Raw genomic sequence first — 18,113 nt, 5'->3', positions numbered from 1 at the left:
TTGGCTGGGAAAACTTAAATGCTTTAGGCCGAAGGCCTACGCAGGAGGCTATAAATGTACGCAACACATTTTGTGAATAAAGGCAAGGTAGCATTTCAGGATGCTATGGCCTTCAGACACTAGCTCTTCTTTTTTTTTTTTTTGTGGTGATGATAATAATTAAGAGCTACAAACATATTTGTATAGGAAATAAAAGTGCAATAAAAGTGTTCTGCATAAATTTTATAGGATAAATAAAGTTTCTGTGCCAATGTTTTTTTAATTTAACATCATAATGCAATGTGTAAAAATAAAATTATGGCCCTGGTACAGATTCTTTTCTTTTTTTGTGTCATATCTATACCCCATGAAAGAAATCATACAGGAAAAAATACCACCTTACAACAGTTTATGGCCAATGATTAACTGCCTTCCTCCTCTTTCAACTTGTTTAGGAATGCAGCAAGTTTAAGCATAAGTTTTGGATGTTTATGGCGAGGAAATTCAGAGATTACTTCTTTTACAAAAACCCCCGCTGCGTATGGGATGTCTTCTTTCCTTTGTGCCTGTGCAGTGGTTTTTAAAAAAGATAATGCTACCTCGGTTGCACTGGGTGCATGTTCTGGTGTCATATTCCTTTTACGTTTTGGAGTAGGAGTTCGACCACACGTTTCATTATTCCGTGATGATGATGATGATGATCGACTTGTTCCTGGCACAGAGTGTGAAGATGATGGGGTAGGCAGATCAATGTCATCTACACTACTGTCATAATTGAATGTCTGCAATGACTGATGGATGACTTCATCATCAGACTGATAGGAGTCAACTTGTACCAAAAGAGATTGGGATAACTGGGAATCCTGCTGATTGACAGGAGTCAACTTGTACCAAAAGAGATTGGGATAACTGGGAATCCTGCTGATTGAAGGTCTGAGACTCCTGCTGGTGGGAGGACTGGGACTCCTGCTGAAAAAAGGTAAATCATAAAAAAGGAATATACAAATTAAGGCAACTTCTATAATAAATCTGAAATGCAAAAATAAACATACAATACTTGAAACAGTCATACATTCTTAATACTTACAGACACAGTAGTCTCAAGGTTTGATGTACTCTTCCCTGGGGTGACAACATCAGTCAGGAACAACATCAAATCAAAGAGCCTCCATTTTGGAACATAGTCTCCTCCTGAGCCACTTTTTACTCGTTTGATTTTAGCCAGCTCCCTCCGAAATGATGTTTTTTAGCCACTAAACTTCATCATTACAGCATCCGCAAGAGAAAAATTCAAGTTTGATTAACTTACAATAATCATAGAAATAATGAAATGAAAGGGGTATTTTGATTAACTTATAATAATCATAGAAATAATGAAATGATAGGGTATTTTGATTAACTTATAATAATCATAGAAATAATGAAATGAAAGGGGTATTTTATAAGTTGGCACAACAGGGGATCCAGGGGTGAAGCCTCCTGGCCAGGCTAAGTATGTTAGGTGAGAATTTCAACTTTTAAGGCTGGTATCCAAAAACAAAAACAAATTCTAAAATACTCAATACAGGGGATCCAAAGGGCCTTTGGCCAGCGTATGTTCATACTTGTTCAATGAAACGACACTTAAGACAATTTCCCTCTATGTACATGCAACATTTGAGATGTGAATAGTCAATATTCAGAATTTCTCATAGTAACCATGCAATAATTCAGTGACAGGTCAGGAGGTTAGGTAGGTGTTTTAGGACATTATAGGGCACTAGCCTAACCCAAAACACCTACCTAACCTGTCCCTAACTTGGTTAATTCTAGCCTGGGGCTGCCCCAAGGCCCCCTTTAAGAGTTCCACCTTCACATACTTACATTTTAGGACAATATAAACAACTTTTCTACTATAACTTTTCCTAAATTAAACACCAAAAAATGATAATGGTGCTGTTTGATACTCAAATTATGCTATCCTACCCAGAGTGCCGTTATGTCCTCTGAATTCTAGCTTATATCTGTTACAGTATATTAAGCAATATGAGTAGGCTTGCCACTAGTTGAGTGTTAATAAAGTATTTATCACGAAATAACCCATATTACATATTGTCACATGCTAATGGTACCATATCACATGACTGACAAAGGTTAGGTTGGTGTTTATGGTTAAGCTAGCCTCTAATGGCAGTTCTATAACATTGGCTGGCCACAGAACTATGAAAGGAATAGCCTAGCTAGGTCATAGTATTGCATAGCCTAGCAAGGCCATTGCTTTGCCTAGCCCAGCTAGGCCATGGCTTTGCATGGCCTAGCTAGCCCATGATTTTGCTGATTACCTTACTTCACACAACCAAATATGGCCTAAAGTGTTCTACTACTACTATAAAACTAAATAGTGACTACATAAAAACAATATACATACCTGCATCATTAAAAGAAAATAGTGCCATTAGACTTCATGCTCTATCTTACCACCATCACATACAATACAGTGATTTTCAAATACTTGGACAAACAAAAAATAGCCATTCGCTTCCCTTTTTAGAGTCCCTCCATATTAAACAACAATCACCAACACTCAATAGCCAAACCACCTCTGTTCCATTGTTCATTGCATAGTTTGCTTTTTTCTTTTTAGTTTTTTCCTCACACCATTTCACCCTCTTCCATTTGCAGTCTTCTAACTCGCCCAGTTGTCACTTAACTACGACATGAACAGTAGGTTCTCCAGTATTTTGTACTACATTGTCATGTTTTTTTTATCATTTTGAATATTCATTGTTTTTCTCTCTCTCTCTCTCTCTCTCTCTCTCTCTCTCTCTCTCTCTCTCTCTCTCTCAGTATCTATCTTCTCAGTGATTTTATTTGACGATTTCTGTTTGGTACGTGATTTCTTATTGCTTGGTTAACTTAGGTTTTTATGTTCCTTTTTTTTTACTTTTATATTATTATGTATTTTAAAGTTTTGTCATTTATATACAACTGTTTTAATACTTTTAGATTTAGTCAATCGGTATAGTTTTCTTACTGTTTCTTTTTTATTTTTTATGTAATTCCATAGATAAGTGACCCTGATGATGGGAAAAGTTACGTATTCCCGAAAGCTCGGCTGTGCCTCTGTTAATTTTTAAGAAATAATAATGTCTGGAATTTTACCACGTCTTCTGGCTATCCTGTTCCTCCTTATGTATGTATGTATGTATGTATGTATGTATGTATGTATGTATGTATGTATGTATGCACACATGAAGCAAAAGCAGGCCAAAGCACAGCCAAACTTCAGTCAAGGACCCCTTGATTATTACTTCGTCTCATCGCGAGGGAAGAAGATCCATCTGGTGATGACGTCACACAGCTGACACGGGAATCCCCTCTCGCCTTCTCTTGGGTCTTCTTCTTCTTCCTTCTTTGCTTCTTCAATAACTCCTCCTTCTTTTTCTTCTTCTTCTTCTTCTTCTTCTTCTTCTTCTTCTTCTTCTTCTTCTTCTTCTTTGCCTCATATATCAATCGTGACCTTTTCGTTATCCCCGTCTGCCTTTGTTACGACTACGAATGAGAGAGAGAGAGAGAGAGAGAGAGAGAAAATAATAATAATAACAAGTAGTATGTAACTGCATCTCCAACCACCGAGAGACTGCAGCTGAACGGTTGAGTTCAGTACGAAACTTTATTCCTTTTGGTTAAACGCACAAATGGATGCACACTCATCAATGCCATCAGTGGAGGAGAGGAAAGAAAATAAAGATAAAAATGGGAAGAAGAAAAAGAAGAAGAAGAAGAAAGGGTATACAGAAGGATGGGGAGAATTTCGGGGCGTCATTAGGACAGATAAAGACAGACAGAGGCTCTCTCTCTCTCTCTCTCTCTCTCTCTCTCTCTTGAGAGTGAACACAGCAACACCACTAACTGACTGACTGATTGATGCAATGCACAACAAGCACAATAAGTAAACTGCTTTTTATTAACAAGAGTAACAAGATATTAAACCAAGTGTAAATCAAGCATTCAGATGGATTTCCATTCCAATAATAATAATAATAATAATAATAATAATAATAATAATAATAATAATAATAATTATTATTATTATTATTATTATTATTATTATTATTATTATTATTATTATTATTATTGGAAATTCTAATTAAGTGTGGGAAGAATGACAAAAGAAAGAGATTCTCTTCAATCGTTCTGTTATGATTTGTAGCTTCAAGTTCCTGAAGAAATATGATTGCACTGCAATCAACAGGAATGCAAATCAATTACTGGGCTTGGGGTTTTTCTGCAGGTATCCCGTTTTGAAAATGATACTCTCTCTCTCTCTCTCTCTCTCTCTCTCTCTCTCTCTCTCTCTCTCTCTCTCTCTCTCTCTCCTCTTCCCCTAAAATCTTGAAGGGATTTTACATCTTAGACACAGAAATGATCAGATGAAATCTTGTCGACAGGTGATGATTGTCTGCCAAATGTCAACAGCTGCACTGAACCTGTTTGTTTACTTGGTTGGCCCCAGGTACACTAATCATGCTGAGATTGCCTTTCCTTGATTAGCAGAGGAACGGAATCTCTGTCTCTCTCTCTCTCTTCTGCTCTTCATGGGACTGTTGATCTTAGATGCAGAATGATCACAGGAAATAATAATAATAATAATAATAATAATAATAATAATAATAATAATAATAATAATAATAATAATAATAATAATAATGTTATTATGTCTAACCCTCAAAAAAGGGAGGGAGATAAACGTCTGTCTTTACCTGTCTAAATGACACTCCGAGTCTCTCCAGGAACCTGTCTATTCTTTCTTCTTCTTCTTTCTCTTCTGCTTCTTCTTTTTCTTCTTCTTCTTCTTCTTTTCGGTTTTATCATTATCTTCTTTACTTTCTTCCACTGGTGGCTTTGGGGAGTCAGCATCCTCTCAGGCGTTTCACCACAAGGAACAAAGTTTTGTATTGAACTCAACCCTTCAGCGGTCTCTTAGTTTTTAGACACGCAGTTACTACTTATTATCATTCTCTCTCTCTCTCTCTCTCTCTCTCTCTCTCTCTCTCTCTCTCTCTCTCTGTCAATGGAAAGGTGACGCCTGATATATGTTATATGTTTGGCGAACAAGAGAGCCGTTGAAGAACCGAAGAAGGAAAACCAGAGAATGTGGAAGAGGGGAATGCATGACGTCATCGCCAGATGGGTCTTCTTCTTCTTCTTCTTTTTCTTCTTCTTCTTCTTCTTCTCTCGAGACGAAGAGATAATCATGTCGTCCTTGACTGAGGTGTTGTTGTGCTTTGGCTGCTTTCGTTTCATGTCTCCATGCATGCATGCATACATGCATATGCACATATATACAATCACAAAGCATACATGCATGATCATAGGTTTGTTTGTCATCTCTCTCTCTCTCTCTCTCTCTCTCTCTCTCTCTCTCTCTCTCTCTCTCTCTCTCTCTCTCTCTCTCTTTGATTTTCAGATACCAATTGAAAACTCTTAAATGTGAATACAAAATATTATAACTAAATAGATGATAGTATCTGTCATATAAAACTAGACCAATAAGTGAGGCAGATTCTCTGACGAAATGAGAGAGAGAGAGAGAGAGAGAGAGAGAGAGAGAGAGAGAGAGAGAGAGAGAGAGAGAGAGAGAGAGAGAGAGGAAAAGCAAAAGCCCATTGCTTGGTTCTTCATGACGTAAGTGATGTATTTGATATTCCCTTCCCAGAACTCTCGCTAAGGAAGATAAACAGAAGGAGGCGTCATCCCTTGACGTCAGTCGAGTCCTCTGATTATGAGGACGTCAGTCAGTGCCTTTGAGACACTAGTGTACACACACACAACACAGACACACACATACACATATATTTATCTATCTAACTTTATACATATGTATATATGTTTTATATATATATATATATATATATATATATATATATATATATATATATATATATATATATATATATATATATATATACTATATGTATATATATATATATATAGTCACGATGCATTCCAAGTACCTTGTTATTACACTTACCAATCATGGAATTAAAAAATGACCTCACTACAGCCAGGTACCTGAACTCTTATAACAACAACAAAAATACAACTGAGTACTCTAAAGGCTACAGTGATCCCTTAAAGAAATTATCAGAAATGTGAGGCATCAATATTTCAACAAGAATATACTCGAGTAAAAGGGCATCACTCCATTACTGTAACTGTGTCCCAGGTTAGAGTCACATCAGTAAACACTGAAGGAACAAAACTATCTGTCACTTTTGTTTATTGACATTTAATTCCTACCATTGGTGGTCAATAAATGAACACTGTTGTAAAAACTTGAAACACAAAAATTTATTTCTGATTCAAAATTAATAAGTCAAACATTCACAATTTTACTTTGAAGAAAAATCATTATTACTTGGAATCAAAATTCACAATTTTACTTGAAAGAAAAATTACTATGGAATCAAAATTCACAATTTTACTTTGAAGAAATATTACTATTACTTGAAAACACAAATCTTAATTAATTCTCAAATCAAATCATGAAACAAACTTAAATCACCAGAATGTTAATATGTGAATCAAAATTGAGTAAACATCTTGAAAACTACGAGAGTTTAAACACAAAAAGTACTAAATTCAAAAAGGGTTAAATAATTCAAATGACATTAAGAACACACTATTACGCAAAACAAGAAAATGAAATGTAATGTAAATTCACTAAAGCAAAAATCACTTAATATATTGACAGGTCTACTAATCACTTATTTAAACACTTCAGATTATTTAAACACTACAGATTATACCCTTCAAATCATACCCTTCAAATTATACCCTTCAAATCATACCCTCCAAATCATACCCTTCAAAATATACCATGGTATAAATTTTAAGGACAATACCAGTTAACTGCAGTTCTGGCATTTGCTAGAAAAGACCTTAATTGTTGAGGCTCCACGAAACACTCAGAATTCACAATCTTACACAAATGCAACTCCAAGATTTAACAAACACTAAAGAGTGACCAGTATAAAAATAATTTACACAATTTTACAAAAAATCTACTAAATGGATATGAGAGAGAGAGAGAGAGAGAGAGAGAGAGAGAGAGAGAGAGAGAGAGAGAGAGAGAGAGGAATTCTCCTTTCAAATCTACACTGCACGGTTCTCAATGAATATGGCCCCAACAGAATATTCGAAAACATTTTGGGACCAAGACCCAAAGAACATCCTGGACTTTCGGTCAAAGTGACGCGATCAGAATGGTCTGATGGAATCGTCTCCACCAGGGAAACAAAATATGTGACCAGCAAGTGGATCTGCCTCTAAGACAAAAGATGATCGCATGGCTCGAAGCGTCTCAACGTGAATTTTGACCACGTGACTCTTAACAGGAAATTGTGAGTGCCTACCATCACGATAAAAAAATAAAAACCCTTATGATCGACATGTTTCATAAACAGACGAAGACCGAGATGGCGACAGCCCAAAGCCTGGACGTGCAAATCAAAACAAAAGATGTCTCGATGACAAACCAGCCACCTGGTAACAAAGTCATAAAAAAAAAGACGCATGGCTTAATCTCTCTCTCTCTCTCTCTCTCTCTCTCTCTCTCTCTCTCTCTCTCTCTCTCTCTCTCTCTCTCTCTCTCTCTCTCTCTCGCTACTCGCTATAGTTCTCTAAAGAAACATGTTATTAATTTCTTGTGAAATCCTTAATAAAAAATAGTTGCATAAATTACATTTTGCAAAGTAATATTAATATTTCTACATCATCATTACATATAATAACTTGTACGTAGAAAATTATATGATAATGAAAACTGCAACTAGAACATTCGAAAAAATACAATACAATCCATATGTATGTATGTATATATATATATATATATATATATATATATATATATATATATATATATATATATATATATATATATATATATATATATATAAGAAATATCAGCACACAATCACGTGTGGAACAGAAATAAATTTCTGACTCACATCAGGATGTGAATCAGATATTTATATCTGTTCCACAAGTGATTGTGTGTTGATATTTCTAATATATTCACTCAGAAAGGACCATTCTAATGAAATGCTGTCAATGGGGTCACTGCTGAGTCGGGAAGTTGGCGAAAACACGCTGGTATGCAAGCAGTTGGCCGGCCCAGGTAAAGCCTTAAATACTGTGGTATTCAGGTTCCAACTTCTTTTATGACTTGTGTGGCCTGGTTGGCGGTAGTCTCGTCTTTCAATTGAAACACCTGGGTTCGATCCTGATGTGAGTCAGAAATTTATATATTTATATATATATGCAGAATCTAAATAAAAAATATATATATATATGTATATATCTATATATATATATATATATATATATATATAGAGAGAGAGATTCTCTTAATGTGTGTGTGTGTGTGTGTGTGTGTGTGTGAGAGAGAGAGAGAGAGAGAGAGAGAGAACACTGATATGGCCACTAATCACTGGTGATCTCTCCCTCATTATCTCTGAGATCTTTGAAATCACCTGTTTACTGTGATGTCTTCAGGTCTTCTCTCTCTCTCTCTCTCTCTCTCTCTCTCTCTCTCTCTCTCTCTCTCTCTCTCTCTCAACAATGAATTGGGTAAGAGGTTTATGAAAAGGCCTCAATGTCTGGAGAAGGAAAGCAAGTGAATCCTTATTGTAAATCATCTAAACTCTAAGTGTCCTGATCATCTTCTTTATTTTCTCTGCTTTCCCTCTTATGATGGCATTGCCACTTTTATAAGATAAAATCCACCCTGACTCATTTGTCCTTATCCCTCAACATCGAGGGGCAGCAAAGCAGTTGCTTCACAAGTGGCACTCGGGAAGTCCTATCAATGACCCTGTCGAGTGCTCACTTCTGAACCTCTTCTTAGTCATTAAACCATGATAACGCAACCGGCAACACACACCCCGCCCCCACCCCCTCAACCCCGCCCTGCCTCTCAGTCATCTACTTGAACTCTGGTCTGATGAAAGAGGCACAGCGCCCTTGAATGGTGGACTGAGTCACGCGTCTGACTAATGCATCCACGTGAGAACTGGGTATATAAAGACCCAGAGCTGCAAAGGAAAGCCAAATCAGTGGGTCTTCTGAACAAAAATGGTGACTACAGTTATTTTAGTCACCTTTCTCTTAGCAGCTGGGAATTTTGCCCACTGTCAGGACTGGGAGAATCTTCTCTTCATCAAGATGGAAGAGGTACTGCAGAAGCAAGAAGCAGCTTTGAACCAGCTAAAGAAGCAAGAAGCAGCCTTGAAGGGTAATGCAGCGATTCACGCTCAAGTTTTCATTTCTTCTATGTGATCCATGTTCTCGACATAGTTATTATATCTTTTCTTTTCTCTTTAAAGTAAAACAAGCATTTATCGTCATAACTAACTCTTAAGCCATTCATGAAGTTTGTTCATCTTCATTTTCACCTGTCTCTCTTCACAGCCTCCTCCTGGGCGTGGTGCCATTTACTCAAGCACGCTTTCCTCTTGGACTCCATTTGCCTCTCTTCCCAAAATGGCAGTCTGGGAAGGTTCATTAGAGAGATCAGTTGGGTTCTCGCATTATGCAGGAAATGTCGTCATCTGAATCTGAGTTTTTACATTTTCACTGTTCTCTCAACTCCCTCTTCGGAATACAGCGTTACTGCTCTCTCTCTCTCTCTCTCTCTCTCTCTCTCTCTCTCTCTCTCTCTCTCTCTCTCTCTCTCTCTCTCTCTCTCTCTCCTGGTTGAGTGAAGGGCGAGTCCTGGGGACTTGTGTTTTATTGTCTGGTGGACTGGCTTTGGCTCCACCATATCGACTTGTTCATTTACGGAAATTTTTTCAGACTGATTTTTGGCGTCATTACAGTTTCTTGATTCCTTGCTGATTATATTCTGAATAATTTTATTTGACATTACAATTGCGGTTTCCTTTCAGCTTAATTCAATGAAAAGAAATCTATGAGGTTTTTCTCATGTTGTATTTTAATGCCCTAAGTCAGACCTCTTGACCTGTGTCATATCTGCAAGTATGACCTGATTTCTCAATCTTTATCTGGTTTCAGGAACTTAGCCTAAGGCTGAATGGCTAGTTCCAGAACTTGATAGCTTTCCTTTGCATGCAGCCACAGCACAGCGCATGCACAGGGAGGGCATGGCTGTTTACTACAGAGCAAGTTTCGTTATTAGTTGGGGAACTGTGAACGAGGTTGTCACACACCTTTCTATCTCAGATTTGTAGGGAATCTTGTAAGTCACGTATGTTAAAGGTCTCATGCTTCAGAGGTGATGTTGGCATTTTGAATTGCCTCGTGAAAAAATAGGCTAAGCGCAAGGACTGATTTGTGCTTCTTACTATTGTTCAGCATGGCAGGTCAGCACAGGAACTCTGTCTATTTTTTTATTGTCTTCAACTGACAAATGTCGGCCCAATTATTTAATAATACACTGGGTCTGATTATAGAAGCTGTTTCAGCCATTTAAGGGGATCAGTTTGTGGTGTAGGTGATAAGAAATTAGGCTAAACTTCATTGAAACAAAGCCTCACCTGATTAGTCAGTCTTGCACCAGGTTCCCGCCCAATGATTCAGTTTGTGTAGGTCAGTGTGTTGAATGGTCATGAACGTCAGACAACAGCTGGTGCTACCTTCAACTCAGAGCGTTCTTTCCCACTGCAGCTAAAAAGCGTTTCATCTCATGCTGCCAGAAAACAAGGTTTTGCTCATTGGCTACCTCAGATCTTTCTTTTCTGCTATTGCCAGAGATTTCTTCTCCTTCCTGTCATGGTGTCTGCAGCCTACCACTTCGGATTTTCTCAGTTTTGCCATAAAACCTAGCTTTTTTTTGCTAGGGTTTCTACACCTGCAGAGATGACATTATCAGCGCCAGCTGTTTCTGATCTTCACCTCGGCTGCTGTTGTAATCCTTTTCCTGTCTTGGTGTCCGAAGACTGTCTGGACCTTCATCCTTTACAAAGATTACTGGAAGATGCTGTTCCCTTTCCCACAGGGAACTTCATTTGTAGCTCACTCATTCCCTTCACCCCAAGAGCCAGTGCGTGTGAGCTACTCGCTCTGCAGAACTTCCACATTCACACTGTCGCAATGTTATGTTGTCAAACGTCCCAGCACCAGGAGCCTTCTGTTCCTCGCAGTGTCAAGCCATGAAATGGTCCTCACAGCAGTTTTTGTTCTGCTGGTTGTTTCCCTCACTTTCAAAGAAGTTGGCATATTTTTCAAGCACGCTTACCTTTGCTTTCTATTTTTTAAATTGATTTCTCTTTTAATTCAGTGTTTGTTCTCTTCACTGGTGGGTAGTTTCCCCTTGCCACTTACACAAGTGAACCGCAAGTGAAGAGAAAAGCCAGGCTGAGTCGCGACTTCTTACAATGTGTTCCTCACTATAAAGGTACTGAATGCAGAAGAACCTTTGTACACTCTCGGGTATATTTCTCTCTTCTTTTATTAAGATTCTGGGTTACAGGAGTTTATTCATGTCTCCCCGTTATTCTGACATTTCTTGTACAGTATAGTTTTTAAGAATAAAGACCAGCTTTTTTAAAAACAATTATTTATATTTCCAGACATGCAGGAGAAACAGGGACAAATTGAAGACAAACTTCAAGGTAATTTTTATATGTTTTACTTCAAAATATTCATGTTCTGCTACATATCAAAATCCTATACTTTATGAGTCTCTCCTTCACAGAATGAGTCAAGTTGCTGTTAAAGTGAGCCTTGTGTCTCAGGAAGAAAGACTAATGTTCTCCCAACAATCATTTATATTTCCAGACATGCAGGAGAAGCTTGAACACATCGAAAACAATCTTCAAGGTAATTTTTGTGTGTTTTTTCAAGTTTTTGCTTAACTAAATAGCAAAGTTCTTTGATTAAAGAGTAAAGTAGATTAAATCAGCCTTGTGTCAGCCTGATACTTCTTAGGTCAGAATTTTTCTGCAAAGAAATGCTGAGAAGAGGTCACAGAGAGGGTCAACTTTTATTGACACATTATACTCTAATATCTTTATAAGTGCAAAATCAGTACCATACATTCTAAAGTGGCACAACTTCCTCCATTCAGTCACATTTCCATTTTAATCCAATGTCCTTTGATGATGCTGCCTTGTAAAGGAAGACTGATCTTCCCTTTCCAGAACTTCACCACGAGATGGAACACCTGAAAGGTATCTGTGCACTCCGCGGTATCTGCGGCCGTCTCTCTGAAAGCATCCTGTCTGGACTTTCAACTGATTCCTCAATAGTGAAGAGACAACTGTCTTCCTTAAGTTCAGTCTAATGATATACTGATCAATACTCCGAAGTGATGATAGAAATCAAACTTTATAAGCTATTGTTTATTGTTTTGTTGTCTTCAGGTGCAGCGACAGACAACCAGGACTCTTTGCAAAGTAAGTCTATTCTCCAGAGATTATGGCAGGGTCATGGAAAGCCTTTCTACTAAAAAACAAGGTTTAGGAGTGTCTGGACTCTAAAGACCCTGTCAGACATATTTTCACTCTCATTTCTTAGAAAGAATTTCAATGCAACACTTAATATACAGCCAGCGGTAGTAAGTTCATTACTCACATGTTGTGGTGGGTGGGTGTGTGCCTGTCAGTGTAAGTAAGTGAGAAGGAATGCTTACCATTACTTGGATAGGGATTTTTAAGCATTTGGAATAATGTGCAGACTAGTAGCAAATGATGCGATCAGATTTTGTTTATGTATAGAACACTCTATAGTAGTAGTAGTATTAAAGTAGTTTAACCAGACCACTGAACACTCTAGAGACCCTCCACCTTTATAGACAGATATGACCCTTCCTTCCACTCCAGCTCTATGGGAAGACAATGCTCTTATAATCGTAGTATAAAGACTTTTGTTACATATAGTCTTCTTACTCAATGAAAAAACTGGAGACATTAGGAGACATTAGAAGGTAACTTCTTGTGTTCTCACTCGTTTCTGAAAGTCAAATTCTGTCAGTTGCGGAAAACAGTTCTCAATGTTAATGCCAAGCCTTTGGCATTTTTGCTGGTAATTGATAATAGTGAAGGTTATATTTAGTGATACCGAATGATAAAGATGACAACCAGGTCTCTTGCAAAGGAGGATTATCAGAATATCAGGGCAGGAAGAATTTTACGTCATCATATTGATGTAGACTATATATATATATATATATATATATATATATATATATATATATATATATATATATATATATATATATATATATATATATATATATATATATATGAATGCATGTATATGTATAAACTCTTCATCTCGAGTACCTCCTATACATTCCAGGGATCCATCAGGAAGCAAAACACTGCCTTGGAAGGGAGGACTTGGAATCCTTCAAAAACATATCATCAGCAGGTACGTTTTTCTTCTGGAAGGGATTTGCCGCAATTCTTAGTCTAAGATTCACTGTTTTTGTAACATTTCCCTACGTCAGGATTGAAAAATAGATGATACTAAGTGTTATATTTGCTAATTTAGTACTGTAGTACAGAACTTTGATATTACTTAGACATATTCCATGTACAAGTATGAATAGGATTGAAAGCGCATAAGAGTTCCAGATAGTGTTCATGGGATGATTTTTCCCTTCCAGGACAACAAGAACTGGAATCTTCCCTTCGCCAGGAAATATCTGGAGTCATCTCTCTGTTAGAGACGGGAGGAATAGGTCAGTCCTACTTGTGTTCTAGACAAGGAAAAGACAGTTCTTACAGATCAGTCTATTTTTCTGTAGGCGTGAATTGAATGACTGAATTGTTTCTGTCCTGATCCACTAAACGAAGGAGCCCCTTTCTAGATAGTTTGTCAGTCCTGTGAAAGGTCTGGCTGACGTCGATGGGAGGAATTCCTCGTGTAGCCACTAATGGTGTTTCTTTTACTCATCTTTCTATGTCAGTTTTATCTTAAGGAATATGTGGAATAACTGCTCTCTAACTACAATATAATTTTTCCCGCAGATGAGTGCTCAGAGGGAAGCCACAACTGCGGTGATCATGAAGCTTGCACTGACAAGTTTGTAAATTTCACCTGTTCCTGTGTACCTGGTTTTGCACGGAATGGTTCGCGCTGTGAAGGTGAGAGATCAATGCGCATTACTGTGTTCTTTTCTTCATCTGTTCTTCCACGCTTTGCGTAAACCCGTCGTTTACTACTAGAAAAACTTATAATTTTGCTCATATGGCCTTTCCTTCGTCACTGTCCTTTTTTTATGCATCTTTTCCACGAGTAAAGAATCACTCTAATCCCTTTGTTACCGTAGCAGTCAGGGGCTACTAGGCTGTAGGTCTAGGCTGCTTCTTGTGGAATGAACACACCGACATGGGAAATCAGGGGTCTTCTTCTGGCTGACATCAATTTATATATTTCAAAAGGAATATGGACATCATTTTGAGAAACACGTAAAATCTACATTAAACCAATACTAATATGGCAGGTGTGAAACTCTTGTATATATAGGTCAGAATTCTAGTGTTCAGGTTTTGTAGGGCGGCTTCTGACTGACTCGACGTCAAAAGTCGCTCGCAAATAGAACTTCTTCTTTGCTGAGCAGTTTTCAGATAGAGTGCTCACTCCTTCATAATCAGAGAGGCAACGTGACCCTTTTCTGTGGTGTCGCCATATATATTTAGTCAGATCTTATCATGGCTCTTTCTCCTTTCAAAGTTAACCCTTTCCCATCTGATGACCTTCCAGTAGGAAGAGGAAACTCTTTCTATAATAGGATCAGACAGATAGAATTCCAAGTCACTATTCCAACTGCCTTTCTGGTTTCAAGGAACATTTGTCCTTCTTTAACACAGAAATCTTATCTGATGTTATGATGGGTGTGATTTTGCAATGATTTATTATATATATATTTAAAGGTCTAATTGTTTTTATCCAGCATACTGTCAATTCCAAGTCCTTATGATATATGGATTGAAAAAACTCTTAGCCCTCTTTGTCTCCCGAAATGACTTTCCTTGCCCTCCCTCAGAACAAAAGGGACCATTCCGCAATGCCTCTTCTCTCAAAACTGTCTTTACTCCCGAGCAGACATGGACGAGTGCGCCCGAGGGAAGGCGGAGTGCAGCCCCCACGCAGCATGCAGGAACTCCGTCGGGAGTTACAGCTGCTCTTGCAACCCCCCTTTTGAGGGAGATGGACGAACCTGTTCCTGTCCTCCCGGTTTTGCACAGAATGGTTCAAATTGTGATGGTAAGACAGATTGCTTAATCGGTTTTTTACTCCCCATCTTTTTTTTTTATATTTTTACATATATTTTACTTTCTAAAAATGTTTTCATCATATTCAAATTTTCTTCCTTTTCCTTACAATTCTTTCATATAATTTTCTCCATACCAATTATTTTCATTTAATGTTACTTATCATAATATCACTTCCTAACGCATGGAAAAAGCCTGCCATTCCTTCTCTGAGTTTTGTCTGTCTGAGTTTTGGAAAGAAATTCAGACGAACTGTGTCATCTCTCATTTTGGGTCTTTTCCTTTTGAAAAAACTATCATCCATTTCTTTTTCTCTTTGTGGATCCTTGTTTATCGACCTGATATGAATATAGCTGCTTTCAAAAAAATTTTTTAGAAATGTCCAATTGTTACTGAACGTTGATTAAATAGAATCATTTCTCTTATCTGGCCTGTTTTGAAGAACAAATGTCACTTTTAGAAATTAAAAAAATCCTTTTCGTAAAATTGCTGTGGCTTTTAATGTAATGTACTCGTATCTTTTTATGGAATGTGCACCTTTTGAACATTCTTAATGATCTCATTGAACTATTATCATACTTCAAGAACTATTTAAAGCTTTCCAGTCATGAAAATTCTCTTAGGTCACAAATATAGGTTCCTTTTCCACTGAACTCATTATCCCGACGTTTGCCCGTTGAGAGTAGATTTACAATACATTTATTTCCGAGCTTTCTGCCACAAGTGTGGTGACACTTTTGTATTGAAGATTGACTTGACGACTTTTGTCACTTTCACAGCACTTTCCTTGACAAAGAGTTTGTATCCACTTTGTTTCTATGAAGGCATTTTCTATACTTTCCTAAGGATGAATTGCAATATATATATATATATATATATATATATATATATATATATATATATATATATATATATATATATATATATATATATATATATATATATATATATATATAATATAATTATATTAAATTATATATGTATTCAAATCTCTTTTCTCCTTAATGAACAGACATGGACGAGTGCGCCCGAGGGAAGGCGGAGTGCAGCCCCCACGCAGCATGCAGGAACTCCGTCGGGAGTTACAGCTGCTCTTGCAACCCCCCTTTCAAGGGAGATGGACGAACCTGTGGTAAGGGAAGACGATCTTTGTTCTTATGAGCTTTTTCCTGCAGAGTCAAAATCTGTGAACAGGGTCATCAGAAAAGAGCAAGATCGCTTCAGTTCACTTTGTTGTATCATCATCTACTTTCTCATCTTATAAATCAGCTCATGAAAGATCTGCCTTGATGTCATTCGGGGAATTTTGACTCTTGTGTAGCCTCCTCACCCTCACTGCAACCTCCTCTTCTTCCCTCCAGAGTTCTCGTGCAAAAGCCCGGCCAAGGTCATCGAGGGTCTGGGATGCGTGAAGCATGTGGAGGAATGGAAGACCTGGCAGGGGATGGAGGCCACCTGCCAAGAGGCAGGGTGGCGCCTCCTGCAGGACTTCTCCGTCACAGTGTTACAGGAAGTTGTTCGGGCTTTTCCTTATGCTGGTAAGTTGCTTCCTGAAATAAATCTAATAATAATACTCATCAACAGAAGAGAGAGAGAGAGAGAGAGAGAGAGAGAGAGAGAGAGAGAGAGAGAGAGAGAATTTTTCAGCGTTATGTTATGCCACAGACAAATATACATTTATATATATACTTGCATACACACAAATTGTTATTGATTAGCATTTATCCAAGAAAAACGTATATATATATATATATATATATATACATATACATATATATGTACATATATATATATATATATATATATATATATATATATATATATATATATATATATATATATATATATATATATATATATATATATATATATATATATATATACAGTATATATATATATATATATATATATATATATATATATATATATATATATATATATATATATATATATATATATATATATATATATATATATATATATGTATGTATGTATGTAAGTATGTATGTTTAAAGGGTATAGCACGAGTCTATGCAAATACTCTGGGAAATGAAAGAGAAAGAAATTCTCAGCAAAAATGCTCTCTAAAGAAAAGCATTTGAAAGCCTCGTTTGTGGGTGAGGGCAATTTCAAAATGACCGTTGCGGCGAGGGGGGAAGGGAGGCCCTTCAAGGAAGGTCGGAGTAGCCTGGGATGTAGGGGGCGGTGGGGGTGGAGGGGGGAGGAAGCGAATGAGGCAAGTGGATTGCTAGTTCTTTAATTATGGTTCTTTTTTATCTGTGTCCAATGAATACCACTGATGGAGAAGAAGAGGGTTTCAGTGATGCATGCTCTTTTTTGTTCAGTATCCAAAGAAAACATTTGATTGGGAGGTATTTGATTCACATCGGCCTAATCACTCCTTCCCCATCCTTCTCTAACCCCTCCATCCCCCTCCCCCCATATCCCTGACTACTCCCCTCTCCCGGACGGTGGAAGGTGGGCGGGCATTTGTGAATTGCCCTCACCCACAAACAGAGCCTTCAAATGATTATCTTCATGGAATGTTTTCTGCTCAAAATCACTTTTTCTTTCATTTCCTGAAATATTTGCATGAACTTGTGTAACACTCTGTATGTGTGTGATATATACAGTATGTATATATATATATATATATATATATATATATATATATATATATATATATATATATATATATATATATATATATATGTGTGTGTGTGTGTGTGTGTGTGTGTGTGTGTGTGTGTGTGTGTGTATAAAGTTCAAAAATGCTATTAGTCAGGAATCACCGAAGAAATAATTATATTCACACGATGTTCCATAAATAATGAGAAAGCTAATATTTCCAACATATCATTTACCGTAAAATTGTCCGTAATATTTTGATTTATTGACTAAGTTTTCTTT

The 18,113-nt window shown here is 37.2% G+C and overlaps 2 protein-coding genes across 3 annotated transcripts in view; one reads left to right on the top strand and one right to left on the bottom strand.

The window, feature by feature from the left end:
* Positions 1–379: 379 nt before the first annotated feature.
* Positions 380–1,253, bottom strand: LOC136825585 (uncharacterized). Its single transcript, XM_067082169.1, has 2 exons — positions 1,067–1,253; positions 380–948 (listed from the first exon to the last, which is right to left on the bottom strand). Exons 1-2 carry the CDS (start codon positions 1,114–1,116, stop codon positions 402–404), a joined length of 597 nt encoding a protein of 198 aa, XP_066938270.1. The 5' UTR covers positions 1,117–1,253; the 3' UTR covers positions 380–401.
* A 7,811-nt stretch (positions 1,254–9,064) lies between these two features.
* The window catches only part of LOC136825816 (nidogen-2-like), a 9,906-nt gene continuing 857 nt past the window's right edge, over positions 9,065–18,113 (top strand). The window contains exons 1-11 of one of the 2 annotated variants that reach the window (XM_067082762.1): positions 9,065–9,256; positions 11,553–11,594; positions 11,761–11,802; positions 12,123–12,152; positions 12,345–12,377; positions 13,282–13,353; positions 13,592–13,666; positions 13,956–14,072; positions 15,034–15,195; positions 16,216–16,335; positions 16,565–16,741. In XM_067082762.1, coding sequence (XP_066938863.1) covers positions 9,097–9,256; positions 11,553–11,594; positions 11,761–11,802; positions 12,123–12,152; positions 12,345–12,377; positions 13,282–13,353; positions 13,592–13,666; positions 13,956–14,072; positions 15,034–15,195; positions 16,216–16,335; positions 16,565–16,741 — 1,030 coding nt within the window. In that variant the 5' untranslated portion in view covers positions 9,065–9,096. The remainder of the gene's footprint in view (positions 9,257–11,552; positions 11,595–11,760; positions 11,803–12,122; positions 12,153–12,344; positions 12,378–13,281; positions 13,354–13,591; positions 13,667–13,955; positions 14,073–15,033; positions 15,196–16,215; positions 16,336–16,564; positions 16,742–18,113) is intronic. The other variant, XM_067082763.1, reaches the window with a different exon arrangement.

The sequence above is a fragment of the Macrobrachium rosenbergii genome, chromosome 39 (assembly GCF_040412425.1).
Source record: "Macrobrachium rosenbergii isolate ZJJX-2024 chromosome 39, ASM4041242v1, whole genome shotgun sequence".
Classification (NCBI taxonomy): Eukaryota; Metazoa; Arthropoda; class Malacostraca; order Decapoda; family Palaemonidae; genus Macrobrachium; species Macrobrachium rosenbergii.
Note: the sequence above shows the minus strand (reverse complement) of the source record. Positions and strands in the feature narration are given on the sequence as shown.

What these genes read in the sequence shown, in the direction of transcription:
- LOC136825585 (XM_067082169.1), bottom strand. Translation starts at nt 1,116, where the DNA reads ATGTTGTCACCCCAGGGAAGAGTACATCAAACCTTGAGACTACTGTGT. An exon ending in ACCTTGAGACTACTGTGTCT is followed by an intron (nt 949 to 1,066) that starts GTAAGTATTAAG and finishes ACCTTTTTTCAG; the next exon opens with CAGGAGTCCCAGTCCTCCCA.